Source organism: Plecotus auritus (genome assembly GCF_963455305.1).
Source record: "Plecotus auritus genome assembly, chromosome: 4".
NCBI classification, from domain to species: Eukaryota; Metazoa; Chordata; class Mammalia; order Chiroptera; family Vespertilionidae; genus Plecotus; species Plecotus auritus.
Window position 1 is genome coordinate 171,162,352 of NC_137775.1, and position 15,605 is coordinate 171,177,956.

General features: G+C 39.2%; 1 protein-coding gene across 1 annotated transcript in view; it reads left to right on the top strand.

The window, feature by feature from the left end:
- Positions 1-15,605, top strand: part of SCIN (scinderin) — a 55,716-nt gene that overhangs the window by 21,861 nt on the left and 18,250 nt on the right. The window contains exons 4-8 of the mRNA XM_080665464.1: positions 1,941-2,090; positions 9,756-9,848; positions 12,342-12,474; positions 12,890-12,978; positions 14,596-14,811. Of these exons, the coding sequence (XP_080521590.1) occupies positions 1,941-2,090; positions 9,756-9,848; positions 12,342-12,474; positions 12,890-12,978; positions 14,596-14,811 (681 nt within the window). The remainder of the gene's footprint in view (positions 1-1,940; positions 2,091-9,755; positions 9,849-12,341; positions 12,475-12,889; positions 12,979-14,595; positions 14,812-15,605) is intronic.

Below are 15,605 nucleotides of genomic sequence, written 5' to 3' on the forward strand. Positions count from 1 at the left end.
TTTGCAAATGAAATGATACTATTTAGAGACAATTCCAAAGATTCCATCAAAAAAACCTATTAGAACTGATAAATAAATTCAGTAAAGTAGCAGGATACAAAATAAATATTCAGAAATTGGACCCACTTTTATATACTAATAAAAAACTAACAGAGGCTGTCGCAGCCGGGTGGCTTGGTTGGAGCATCATCCTATACATCAAAAGGTTGAGGGTTTAATTCCTAGTCAGGGCACATACCCGGGTTGAGGGTTCAATCCTCGTTGGGGGCACATAGTTTCTCTCTCTCTCTCTCATTTCAGGCAAGCAGTAAACTATTTTTGAATAAAGAAATTACTCTGGACTAGAAATGTCTTGTAGCCAGAGAAAAGAGCCAATGCCTTTGAATCTTGGGAACTATGTTATTTTGCTGTTAGTAATTTACCAGAGGCTCAGTGCGCACGATTTCATGTGTGAGTAGCTCACCGTGTGAGCCCCACCTTGCCATGCAAGCTGCGAGCCACGCCCTGCCTCCGCTAGCGGCTTGCGGGCTGAGGGGTGGGACCTAGAGGTGCTCCATGCACCTCCTGATGACCAGTCATTTGGTCGTTATGGTGTTACGGCCACTGGCCTTTTATATATAGAGATTTGCTCTTTTAAAATTGCAAACATAAAATCACATAGCCAATAAGTGGCCACCAAGGTCTGTCTCCTTCACACTTATTGCTATGCTAACCCCCTCTCCAAGACTAACTAGATGAAATATGTGTGAAAACTTTTGAAAACCAAATGTAGTACAAATATATTATTAGCACTAATTGTCTACATGTCAATTTCTCCTGCTCATTTTCCCACATTCATCTCTCTATCCCCAATGTCTAGCTTATATTAGGCACCTAATAAATATTTATATTTTAATATAAATGTCAGCTAATATAATATACTTAATTTATAATATATCAAGCTGTTTCTAAATAGATATTAAGTATTTTTTCTGTGTCATAATTTATATAACTATTATTCTATTATTGAACATGCAATGTCTTTCTAATGCCTCACTTATACAATCACATAGCAATGAAAACCTTTGTATATGTGGGTTTTTTAAATCTCTTTATGAATAATTTATTAACATAAATTTTAGATAGTGATATTACTGGGCCAAAAGTTTTAACACTTTCATGGCTCTTGATAAGAATTGTTCAATTGCTTTACAAAAGTGTTATATTAGTTTTTATAACCATCAAGAGCATATTACTATAACAGATGTTTGACAACCATTCTGAAATATAGTACATTTGTTATTTTAAATTTATGAAATCTAATCAAGTTTACTTTTATAGATTGTACTTATGCCAAGAATGGTGAAAAATATGCTTATATTTTCCATGTTTGAAAAAATGCTTAATTTGCCCTGGCCGGTTCGCTCGGTGGATAGAGCATCAGCCTGCAGACTGAAAGGTCCCAGGTTCAATTCCGGTCAAGGGCACATCCCTGGGTTGTGGGCTCCATCCCCAGTGGGAGGTGTGCAGGAGGCAGCCAATAAGTGATTCCCTCTCATAATTTATGTTTCTCTCTTCCTCTCTGAAATCAATAAAAAATATATTAAAAAATAAAATAAATAAAAATGCTTAATTTATAATTCTGAGAGCAACAGAATACAGAATAAGGTGTAAATTAAATATATGAAATGATGTATACCTCAACAACAGATCATTTAAAAATATTTTTATTATTAAATTACTGGAATAACATTGGTTAATAACATTACATAAATTTCAGGTGCACAACTTTATAATAAAACACCTGTATGTGCTCACTACCTGAGGTCTAGTCTCCTTCTGTGACTTAATATTTTTTAATTTTATTTTTTATACCTTTTTGTAGTTAATCACTATGTGTATTACAATAGGTTTGAATGTTCTCCACATGTTACTGAGGTGAAAAGATCTCTTTCTTTTAGGAAATTTACCAGTGGTGTGGTTCCTCATGCAACAAATATGAGCGCCTGAAGGCCAGCCAGGTGGCCATTGGCATTCGGGACAATGAAAGGAACGGAAGATCTCAACTAATTGTGGTGGAAGAAGGGAATGAGCCACCAGAGCTTCTGAAGGTATTGTGACTTAGGTTGTGTTTGCAAGGTTCCTACTTTTAAGTCAAGCATGTGGGGCAAGGTGTGTGTGTATGTGTATTAGTTTTAACAAATTCTCTACTACTTAGGCTCAGATTAGGTAAGAGGAGATAGAGTTAGCCAAGTCATGGCACTAGGAAAGCAGAACATCAAGACTTTGCTCTCACCATTGATATGACTATCAAAGGAAGCCTTGACCCTATCTCAGTGGTTCTCAACCTTTCTAATGCCACGACCCTTTAATACAGTTCCTCATGTTGTGGTGACCCCCAACCATAAAATTATTTTCGTTGCTACTTCATAACTGTAATTTTGCTACTGTTATGAATTGTAATGTAAATATCTGTGTTTTCCGATGGTCGCAACCCACAGGTTGAGAACCGCTAGCAGGGTCGCCTAAGACCACCGGAAAACACAGATATTTACATTACGATTCATAACAGTAGCAAAATTACAGTTATGAAGTAGCAACGAAAATAATTTTATGGTTGGGGGTCACCACAACATGAGGAACTGTATTAAAGGGTCACGGCATTAGAAAGGTTGAGAACCACTGCTCTAGCTGTTTCTGTCTACCATTTATTGATAGCTTACTATGTGCCAGGCATGGTTCAAGGCAGCATTCATTTGTTGTTTATTTTAATGAATCTTTTGTTTGGATTTCTAGTATTTAATTCAGATACCCATTTTATTCCTCATCAATTCATCCAGTGGGGGAAGTTGAAATATTATGAAGAACCCTAAGAAATATACTAACTGTGTAGTTAACCATATGCTGTAATAAAATAATAATATTTGAAATAGTCTTTCACTTTGTCACACCAAAGTTCAACATGAAGACTGTGACCTTACTGATAAGATGTCACCTTTATATGATCAGTCCAAATTAACACCACTTGGCAGTCATTTCTGAATGAGGTACATTTTCCCTTGGTTTGCAGTTGGAGTGAGATAATAGTGATAGGACTTATAAATAGAATAATCCATTTATAAGACAGATGGACTGTATGGAAGGGTGGATCTTTGCCCCCACACAGTCTATATCTGACTTGATAAACTAACATAAATATTAAACCAGAATGCAGGTTTCTAACCTTTCCACTTATATTGCCCCTCATGCTTGTTATAATATTAGTGATAATATATAATTTTTAAAAATCTAACATTAAGACTATATTTCTTTCAGCAATTGAGATCACTTTTTCATCCCTTGTGCTAAGAATTAGCCAAACTCAGATATCAAAGGGCCAAATCTCTACAATTCAGCGATTAACAATTCTTTGACATTCACTATGTAAGTTGGTTTTTACAACACGTAGTAATAGTTAACAGTGATATTAATTTTATATCACTTTACATGTACATCTTGTGCTAAGAAGGAGCCCAGCCCTGATATTAAAAGTTGACTCTTCAAGAGTCAACAACTCACAATTCCTTAGTATTGGTTTTGTAATTAATATTTGTTTACTATCAGGAGGAAATGTGTTCACATGTTGTAAAGAACTCTCTAAATCAAGGTCATCTGGATGGTGCTTCTAAGTCCTGTTTTGTGGTGTGTGTGTGTGTGTGTGTTTTGTTTTTTTTCAGAGCAAAGAATCACACTGTTGTGGAACTGGGTTATATTGATAGTACTTGGGTAAATGAAAAAGTGGTATTATGTTTCTAAGGTATTGGGTACATCACAATTTTACAATTACATTGTTTTGGAGATATAGATATAGATATAGATAGGTATATAGATAATTTTGAGTGAAATTCATTGTTATACCGTTTTAAATGTGGGAACAAGGTCAGAGAGTCTCTTAGTGGTGGGTCCACCCAGCTCAGATTGCCTGAGCCTACCAAATGAAGGGATTGTCAGAAAGAGGAGGGGGGATGCTCATTGTAAAGTACAGAAATTAGGAATCCCAAAGGAAAATGGCGGAAGTGTCCATTCCAACACTGTCCAGGTAGAAATGTTCAAATGGGTATGAGGTCTTACAGAAAAAGGTCTAATGAGCCCCAGAAAAGGCAAATGGCCTAAAATCGTTACCTGAGATTTGCTGCGGGGCAACTTCCAGACCACCAGAGACCATGGAAATCATCCAGGTGAGACGTTCCCTGAGAAGCTACCTGGACATCAGAAATGCTTGGCATACCTGTCCTGTTGGTTAAGATGAACCAGGTTAAAACAAAGCTGATACCACCAAACACTTGAATTTATCACTGAACCAGGGCCATAGGGATTTTTAAAAACACAATGCTGAGTTTCTATCTGAATCTCAGGCTCAGGTCCAGACTTTTGTAGTCTTTACTCCCCAGATGGCTCCAATGGGCAGCCAGTGAGAACAACTGTTCTGGCTAAATTCATTGGCATTCTGGCTTATGTATTTTAATAACTGTGAGCTAGCTATTGATGTTATAATAACTTGTAAGTTATCTTTCCATGTGAGAGTAACTTCTGAATTAGCTTCCCATCCTATCTAATAAAAGAGTAATATGCAAATTAACCATCACTCCACTATACCCACAAGCCACACCCACCAGCCAATCAGGAGTGAATATGCAAATTAACCCAACCAAGATGGCTGCAGCCACAGAGGCTTGGGTTTCCCTGGCAATGGAGGAAGCCAAGCTTTCCACACACCCTGGCAGGCCCAGGCCTCCACTCAAGGCTACAAAGAGTCAATTATAGAAGATAAATAAATCCCAACAAAAATGGCGGCAGCCACGGAGCTGGAGAGAGCAGGAGGCTTGAGTTGCCCCGGCGATGGAGGAAGCCAAGCTTCTGCAGCCCTGGCTTGCCTTGACCTCCACTCAAGGCTACGAAGTTTCAATTATAGAAGATAAATAAATCTCAACAGAAATGGCTGCAGCCACGGAGCAAGCAGGAGGCGTGGCTCCGCTCCAGGCTACAAAGTTCCAAATATAGAAGATAAATAAACCCCAGATACCAGGGCCTCTGCTTGGGTCGCTGGGGGGCGTGGCCGGCCTGCAAACCACCACAGATCCCTCGCCCAGGCCGCCCCATGCCCCAAGGGAACCCCCACCCTGATCCAGGACACACTTCAGGGCAAACCAGCTGGCCCCCACCCATGCACCAAGCCTCTATCCTATCTAATAAAAGAGTAATATGCAGATTGACCATCACTCCAACACACAAGATGGCTGCCCCCATGTGGACACAAGATGGCCGCCACAAGATGGCCAGCAGGGGGGCGCAGTTGGGAGGGACCAGGCCTGCAAGGGAGGGCAGTTATGGGTGACCAGGCCTGCAGGGTGGGCAGTTAGGGGCAAACAGGCTGGCAGGGGAGCAGTTAGGCATCAATCAGGCTGGCAGGGCAGTGGTTAGGGGGTGATCAGGCTGGCAGGCAGAAGCGGTTAGGGGCAATCAGGAAGGCAGGCAGGCGAGCAGTTGGGAGCCAGCAGTCCTGGATTGTGAGAGGGATGTCCGACTGCCCATTTAGGCCCAATCTTACCGGGCAGTCAGACATCCCTTGAGGGGTCCCAGATTAGAGAGGGTGCAGGCTGGGTTGAGGGACACCCCCCCATGCATGAATTTGTGCACTGGGCCTCTAGTATAATAATAGTTTGTGAATTAACTTTCTTGTGAGTTGTACCCTCTAAATCTAATCTCAAATATGTTGATGTTACTCTAACACTGAACTGGCTAATGCAGTCACAGCTCTCCTAAGAATCACCTGTGCTTTTATTTCCCTGTTAGGTTAGCAAACATTTTATCTTCCCTATTAGCAAATATTTACTTGTCTTAAAGCAAGTAAAAACACCAAATACAAGACTATTCTTCCCTTTTACAATTTATTTCTATCTACCATATGCTTGCAAACTACTGATTTTTTTTTTTCATTTAGGGAAAGGAAATAAGATATAAGAAATACTGAGTAATTAAAATGTTGGTTCACAGAACCTGAGAACTTACTTTGTTTTTAGTGAAAAACAGAAGCAGAAGGCACACTGAAATGATGAAGATAAGGAGAAGGTGATGTCTCATTTTCCATAGAGAGCAGTGGAGGCTGGGGGCTCTTACAGGGATGAAATGACATGTGACTGAAGCTCTTGCTACAATGTGTGACTCAGTAGACATTCAGTAAGTGGTAACTATGACTGTGCAGCTTGTAATTAGCTGAACCAACCAAAGAATTTATTGCTCAGTCATGCTTCGGCCACACCCAGGGAGCCCAGGCAGAAGTTACACACGGTGTTAGGTAAGGCCCCGGGAAGGAAAGTTCAAGGTCCCTAAGGAACACCGAGAACATCAGCCTGGTTGGAGACATGCTTGGTAGAGACACTGAGAAGCAATGCAGGGTGGGTAACATCCAGCTCTGGGAGGACTTAGGAAGCCAGACGTAGGAGTTAGGCTCTGTCAGGAAGCCTTCGATTCAGAATGATCCAGAGTGCAGATTCCTCGGCTTCAGCCCTGCCTGTTACTTACTTAGTTGCTGGCTGTTGGCAATCTGTATTTTATCAAGTTACCCAGATATTGCTTGGACACTGAACTTGAAGACCACTGTTCCAGATATAAATCTTTATTTAGAAGTCGTAGTCTTGCAATATAGGAGTAAAGTGAAATAAAGGGCCAGGGTCCAGAATAGATGAAAAGAGGAGGGGAGACCCAGGCAGTAGTTATAACCCATGACATGGGTGATGAGGGACTTCACTAGGGTGGGAATTAAGGAATCACTGACTCTAAACATTATCATAAAAAAAGTGGAATTTAATGACAAGTGGGTAGGAGATTCATAGTGGAGACAGCAAGTAGTCATAACTGACCACGTGATTTTCAGTTCGAGTGGATGGGAGACTGGAGAGTCACTGGCACGAAGGGTGAGCTGAGAATGGTGTCTTGTGGAAGGATAGTTCAGTTTATGTTAGAAGGTGGTGATACTTTTAAGTGGAAACTTACAGAATATCATTAACGGAAAGGAGGGCTCCGCACTTGAGTGACAGGTCTTGGCTAGAACAATAGATGAAATTTTTATGGAACATCCTCAGATAAGGCTTCTCTGTTTCCTTTCCTCTTTAAATTGTCAAAATATGTTATTTCCCTCACAAAGGATTGCATGAGTCAAATACTGGTCGCTTGAGAAACTTTAAATGAGTGTTTTAAATTTAGGCTTTACCCAATCTGGGTAAAGAAAAAAAGGAAAGCTGTATTTGCAGCTTGTTTCAAAGATCACAATGTATGGGATAGTTGATGAAATGGGCACATTCAAGTTTCCTCTTTCTAGGCAGGACCTTTAAAGGGTGGGCAATGTGGTGGAAACTCATTTGTGTTCCCCATTGAGGTGTTTGGTTGAACAGGATCTTCCTTAGGGATACCTAACAATATCCCCCTACCCATGGAGTTAAACCTGTTTCTGGTAAATCCATTGGGTTCAATTCCCAACTAAGCTAGAGTCCTTTGAGAGGCTAATTAAGATCCCTGGCTAATATGGGAATTGCTGCCTGAAAATTAAAAGCCAGAGAATGCCCCAAGTCTCAGACTCACTTGGCCCCCTGAGAGACTTGCTGGTATTAGCTATGTCCTTAACACAGGCTATTGATTCCAAATTCTCCTGTCTTGTTTAGAGCAGTTACCAAAGGGTACATGAGGAGACCTGTCACTGCTCTTCAAAGATGTACATACTTCTACCAAAGTAAAACTTTTAATTGCAAGCGCTTTAATTTTTGTCTTAATCTTACTTTTAGCAAAAAAAAAACCAAAAAAAACTATATTATAAAATTTAGTATGTATAATAATTAAAGTATTTTATTTATTTATAAATATGTATATTTTTATTGATTTCAGAGAGGAAGGGAGAGGGAGAGAGAGAATCATTGATTGGCTGTCTCCTGCACACCCCATACTAGGGATCAAGCATGCAACCCAGGCATGTACCCTGACCAGGAATTGAACTGTGACCTCCTGGTTCCTGGGTTGATGCTCAACTACTGAGCTGCGCCAGTTGGGCTAAAGTATTTTATTGATCAACTATACTAATAAGAGCATAATATGCTAATTAGACCTTCAGGACGAAGCCAGGGCTGCGAGGGAAGCCCGGGTCCTGGGTGCCAGAGGGAAGCCGGTGCCTGCAGCCAGGGGAAGGAAGGCCTACTCTGGCACGAATTTTGTGCATCAGGCCTCTAGTTGCTAAATAAAAAGATGGGCTTGTTCCCAGAGGAAATAAGTTCTTTAATGCATTTCTAAGCTTGAGGCTGTGCCTGTACTCTACAAGGATTAGGATTTGTATACGTTTGTATTGTCGTCTGCCATTCAGCAGTTTGAATTTCACACAATATATTATAAGAAATATTGAATATAAAATACAATGGATTTCATTGTATATTAAGTATTTGTTAAATCTAAATGAATACCTTTTGTGCATGTTCAAAACTTAAATGTTTTTATATCAAATTTATATAAAAATCACAGTTTAGAATAAATTTACATTTTATTCTTGTCCTTAACATTCTATATTTGTATAAATTAATTAGGATTTCTTATAGAGATTTTTTTGTGTGTGATTTGAGTGTACAGAAATTCAAAGCAGATTCAAGTATACTTTCTATGAAATGGGTTGCTTGAACTTTTGAATTGAATCATATATGCAACAATAAATAAATATATTCATTTGACAACTAAATTATTGAGCATCTACTATGCCCCAGGCACTATTTTAAGTGCCAAGGATAGATTAGAAAACAAAGCATGATATGGTCATCAAGAACTTGCACTTTATGTAGCCAATAATATGTCAATAATGGTAATAGTACCTTACCCTCAGATAGTAATTTTGAACTAAATCTTTGTAATAATAAATTAATTAAACCTGTAGATTGCTTTTTCAAGAAGCAAAAGTCACAGAAGTAATTCTGTTGCAGAACTGAACTTAGAACTCATGTTTTAATTAATTTTTTTAAAATCTTTATTGTTGAAAGTATTACAGATGTTTTTTTTCCCATTGACGCCCTCCAGCCTACACTTACCTCCCACCCCAGGCCTTCACATATTACTGTCTGTGTCCATGGGTTATGCACATATGCATACATGTTCTTTGGTTAATCTCTTCCCACCTGTCCACTCACCCCTGCCTTCACTCTGAGATTCAACAGTCTGTTCCATGCTTCTATTCCTACTAATTTTTAATAATATGGACACCTGCCAAAACCGGTTTGGCTCAGTGGATAGAGCGTCAGCCTGCGGACTGAAAGGTCCCGGGTTTGATTCTGGTCAAGGGCATGTAACTTGGTTGCGGGCACATCCCCAGTAGGAGGTGTGCAGGAGGCAGCTGATCGATGTTTCTCTCTCATCGATGTTTCTAACTCTCTATCCCTCTCCTTTCCTCTCTGTAAAAAATCAATAAAATATATTTAAAAAATAAATAAATAAGTAATATGGACACCTCAGCTTATAAACTTGGGATTTTATTTTCTTGGAAGTTCCCATCACTAGCAAACTCAGTGTTTGTTTACTTAATGCAATTGATTGGTTTGACCCATGGGAAAAGGCCAGTGTAGTATGATTGCTGAGAAATGTTTGAGTCTGGTCATTTTAATTGCACATATTTTATAATCTATGTCTTTTAGAAATGCTACGTGATTTTCTTTTTTCAATTCTGCATTCTTTAATGAGAGGTCTTTATCTTTTATCTGTTTGCTTTTTTCCAGGTATTAGGAAAAAAGCCGGCGCTTAGCCATGGAGATGATGACGATGACACCATAGCAGACATAACTAACAGGAAAATGGCTAAACTCTATATGGTGGGTTCACTGTTAGAGTTCTGGGTTTTTTTGTTTTTTGTTAATCTTCATCCAAGGATATTGATTTTCTAGAGAGAGTGGAAGGGAAGGGAAAGACAAAGAGAGAATCATCAACATGAGAAGGGCGGGGATTGAGCCTACAACTAAGGTTCCTGCCCTTGACTGGAATTGAACCCAAGACCCTTCAGTTCTCAGGCCGATGCTCTAACCACTGAGCAATCGGCCAGGGTGAGTTCTGTTGTTTTTACTGGACTGGATGTAGGGGGGAGGGACACTTTGCTAAATTGATATTCAAAGAGAAATGTGTAGATGAAATCCATTGTTTGCGCTAGTTAGTGTATTCATTAAAATTTCTCTTTTCATTACTTATTTTATTAAAAACAAATAAGGGAACTCATTGCTCTAAAAATAAAAAGTTACAGTTACTGTTCTAGTTTGCAGCAATGTGTTTTGATATATTACATTTAATAAAATGTATCCTTCATGGAATAAAAATACTTTGTAAGCTTTTTCTTATAAACTCTTGATAAGCTATAAAATCTTCACTTTATTTCAAATATCCTGTTTAGCCATAGTGAAGGCTTTCCTTGTTACAGGAGAGCAAAGCTATCAAATCAAGCAGCTGGAAGAAAGCAGGGCAAAAACCAGCCCTGTCCTGGGGACTAGCAGACCCAGTTCCATGTCACGTTGGTGGTGAATGATGGGCTGAGTGACCTTGGGCAAGACATGACCATTCTGGGTCTTCGTTTTCTTATCTGGAAAAAGGAGAGAGAGATTAGATTAGAAGATTACTCAGTTCCTTCGAACTCTATAATTTTATGATTTTATTGCTGATGAAGTAACAAAAGCCACGTGATATACCAGTTGAGGAGACTGCTCAAATGGGATCGCTCACGTGTTCCCTCCCCTTATAGCTCCCTAAGCACACGATTGGGAGCAGACTGCCATCTCCTTGCAGAATTGAATAGTTTTCTCATCTGTTATAGGAAGGAGTTACATTTGTTGCTTTTAAGTGACTTTCCAGCCCAGAACTACTGATTTTAAGTGAAGATCAAATTACTAACTTGTGCAGCACAACTTCCTTTTTGTAAAGGGGAAGTGGGTGGCTTTCTCTCTTGATGGCAGAGAAAAATGTGGTTCCCTCTTCTAAGTACACTGATAATTTTAATATAAGTCATACTGAAATATCTAAAGACTTCGTGGCTGCTTTTTTTCCATTACTATTTCTAAAACTTATTCTCAGCAGCTGAACAAATATCTTTTATGTCGCTTCATCAAATAAAATGATTCTCCCTCTTGGACAGCATTACGGACTAAAGAAATATTTTGCAATGTGAACATGTTCATCCTGCATCATGGCTCCCTCTAGTGGGCATATCATGTATTGCATACACCTAAACTATAAAGTCCTCTTGAAAATGCAGTACTTTAATTTGGGATTGCAGAGTAAAGCGGGGAAGTAGAGTCAGCCAAGGGCGGTTTTTAAACATGCAGAATTTAAGTCCCATCATGGTACTGCAAAACTCTGCCTCTGAGCTTAGGGAGTCCCTGGAATCTGCATGTTTATCAAGTACCCAGGTGATTACATTGTAGCCTACAAGCTGACCTTTGAAAACCAGGGACTTCTAACCTGAGCATGAATATCACTTTCAATTTTGTAAGTCCACCTTCAACTTAAAAAATGATCTGTAGTCATTTCCAAACTTCAGAAATCTAGATTAATAATTAATTTGTGGCAGAGGAAATTTACTTTGATAATTTATACAAAGTATACTTAAATTATAGTGCCAATATTGGGGAAAAAATCTATAAGGATAAACGGTAATGTAGCAATGTCTTACTTAAAACAATGCCTGGCATTTAGTAGGCACTCAGAAAATGTTAGCTGATTAAATATTTAAGCTTCAGCTTTTTGTGTGTGCACAGTGACTGTAAGATTATTATCTATCTGAAAAGATTGCTGTAAAAATTAAGAAATAATCATGTAAAGTTCATAGCATGGTGCCTAGTATATGAAAATCTCAACAAGCCGTAGTCATTATTATTATCACCATTATTTTTTGATGTTTTAGATACAGTGTCAAAACTTCACTTTTTATGAATAGTTCTTTTATCCCAAAGAACTTTTAAAAAGCCTTTGAGGGTATAATTGGCCTCACAGATCTTATTTGTTTGTTTTCTTTAAAACAATTTCTTTCATCAAAGTCTTGTAGTTTTCATTGCATAATTTTCTCATTTCCTTGGTTAAATCTATTCCTAGCTATTTTATTGTTTTTAATAGTATAGTTAACAAAATGATTTTCTTTAGATAAAAAAACAAAAAACAAAAAACCCTAGCTTGGTTGAGGTATAATTTACATACTGTAAAGCTCACGCATTTAAAGTGTACCATTCGATGATTTTGTTACATTTGCAGAGTCGTGCAATTATCGCCATAATCTAATGTTAGAACATTTTTATCATCCCCAAATGAGATCATAGGTTTTCTATTAGGTTTCAGATGCCAGTGGGTCCATGAGGGTGACCCTGGTGGCCGAGGAAAACCCCTTCTCCATGGCCATGCTGCTTTCTGAGGAGTGCTTTATTTTGGACCACGGCGCTGCAAAACAGATTTTTGTATGGAAAGGTGAGAGAGGCCATTGACTTTGTTGCTGCACTTCCGATGTATAGATATTTCTTCAGTAGTGTAAAGAAAACGTCTTTTCTGATTTAAAAAAAACAACAACAACCTACCTTTCTGATCTATAAATAGTTCATGTAAATTGCAGACATCAGAGCCACATTTTCTTCTATTATCATCATTTGTCCGGGATGATGGTAGTAAAAAGGCACTTGGACAATATAAACAGAATCTTTTTTTATGTGCAGTGTTCATTATTACATTGTTAAATATATTTAATGTACTAAAAATTCTTGCCGTTTTCTCAGTGTCATATTTAAATTAAATAATTATGTTTACTTTTGTACACAAGCATTACTTGATCATATAATATCTTCCCTCACTAAAATTCTGTATTTTTTTCATTTATCTTGTACTTTAGGTAAAGATGCTAATCCCCGGGAGAGAAAGGCTGCAATGAAGACAGCTGAACTATTCCTAGATCAAATGCACTATTCCACCAAAACCCAAGTATGTATGGAAATGAACTGGCTAGAAGAAAATTAAAACATGGGAGCTCATGACTTCTCCACAAAACTCATGAAAGAATTAGATTTACAGTAATATGTAGGTGTGAAGTCATTCTTCCCTTGAGTGTGTGCAGTGGTGTGTCATATGTCCCTAGAACCCTATCTGTGTGGAGGATGGGATTTTGCAGAAACTGAAGAAAACACTCCCATGGGGCTGTGTAGTGAAAATAATAGTTCATCTATTTCCTCCACAGTCTTCAAGTCAAAACGGTCAACCACAACTGGAATTAACTAAGAGTGCTTATCAGTTTTCCCTAGAGCAAGCTGTGCAGATGTACTAATATGTGGTTTCATCAAGATCAGTTTAGATACTGGCTACTTATTCTTCCTTTCTGAATCTCTCAGACTCGTCTTTTCTCTTCTTCTTCTTTTTAAATCCTTGTCTGAGGGCATGGTTATTGATTTTTTTAGAGAGAGAGAAAGGAACATCCATGTGAGAGAGAAACATCGATTGGTTGCCACCTATACACACTCCGACTGGGGATCGAACCCACAACCTAGGCATGTGCCCTGACCAGGAATCAAACCCACAACCTTTTGGTGTATGGGACAATGCTCTAACTAACTGAGTCCTCATACTAGTATCATCATGAGACATTTCTTCTGGGTCACAGACCACTTATGAACCTAATGTAGGAAAAAACAAACAAACTTATTTGACTGCCATGATAATATAGGAAAGAACTTTATTCTTACTGTAGACATCCAGAGTCAGTGGCAATAACTTCAATTATGAGAAAAAAAGGTTAGATTGTTTTAGCTTTATATTTAACTAGAGGCCCAGTACACGGATTTGTGCACTGGTGGGGTCCCTTGGCCTGGCCTGTGGACATCTCCCAAGGGGTCCCAGATTGTGAGAGGGCATAGGCCAGGCCGAGGGACCCCACCAGTGCACTATTTGGGCCAGGGAGGGACCGTGGGAGGGCTCCAGGGCGTGTCCAGCCCGTCTCACCCAGTACCAATCAGCTGGACCCCTGCAGCAAGCAACCTAACCCTGGTGGTCAGTGCGCATCATAGTGACTGGTCAAATGGTTGAATGAACGGTCAGACACTTAGCATATTAGGCTTTTTTATATAGGACTAGAGGCCCAATGCACGAAGATTCGTGCAAGAATGGGCCTTCCTTCCCCTGATGCCGGCACCACCTTCGCTCCGGTCCAGAGCTGCCTTTCCGTCTTCCCATGCTGCCCAGAGGCCCGGAGCGGGTGGGGTGGTGTGGAACGCCTGCATCCCACCCTGCCCCAGGCCGCTTGGTGTCTGCATATGCAGATTAAACTTCCATCTTTGTTGGGTTTATTTGCATACTCACTCCTGATTGGCTGGTGGGCATTGTGAAGGTACTGTCAATTTGCATATTGCTCTTTTATTAGTGTAGATTATATAGGATAACCTCCCCTTTTGCAGTCATTTAAGGATCCCAGCTCCTACATTTGCTTCTGTCATCACCGAAACTAGGACAATCTTTTCATTTCCTTACTTTCTTGTTCACTGCTAGATTACTGTTTTCTTTCAGTCTCTTATTTTTTGTTATTATTATTATTATTATTTTAAATTTCAGATTCAGGTTCTTCCAGAAGGAGGTGAAACACCAATCTTCAAACAGTTCTTTAAGGACTGGAGAGATAAAGATCAGAGTGACGGCTTCGGGAAAGTGTATGTCACAGAAAAAGTGGCCCAAGTAAAACAAATTCCATTTGATGCCTCAAAGTTACACAGTTCTCCACAAATGGCAGCCCAGCACAATATGGTGGATGATGGCTCTGGCCAAGTGCAGGTACTTACTTCTGTTTGTGGGCTTGTTTATATCATCAAGCCCATTTATGCCAGTATATGTGGAAATATAACTTCAGGGAAATACAAACTTGGTAAAATGTGAATTTTACTATGAATAAAGATGGTCCAAGACTGGAAATTAAACTGGGAACTGGAAATTAAACTGGGAACTGGAAATTAAACTGGAAATTAATCTGACCTTCAGTTCCATTTTATAAAGCAGATGTTGGGATTCCAAGAAGTCAAAGTGATTTGTGCAAGATCACATAATTGTCATCTTAGATCTGACATGGAACCCCATCTTGTTTCTTGAATCAGAACTGCTCCAGCTCTCAGAACTGGGGTTGTCTGCAGAGGGGGTATTGCCCCGAATATACCAATGACTATCAGTTTGTCCTTCCCTCGCACGTTAGAGGCATTCACAAAAACAAATTGGACATGTGTTTATGTGATGAAATCAGATCTTTTTAGAGCATTCGAATTAGTTCATTAATTATTCCTTGATTATTTTTACAAAAATGCTAAAAAAAAATCTAATAATTTTCCTGACTGAAATCTCTTCACCCTCAGTTTACTATTGAGTCATCTAACTTCATGACAACTGGGTGATGTCTCACCTCCTTGAGGGCATGAATTGAATATTTTCTCTCTATATCCCCAGGACTTACCGCAGTGCTTGAAACAAAGTAGATAGTAAAGAGATTTAGGAAGTTGTTTTTCTTCCTTTCAAAGACGTGAAGTCAGAATCTAAGCCGCCGTACAGCATTGAGGGAACTGCGAATGGACCAGTGCCCC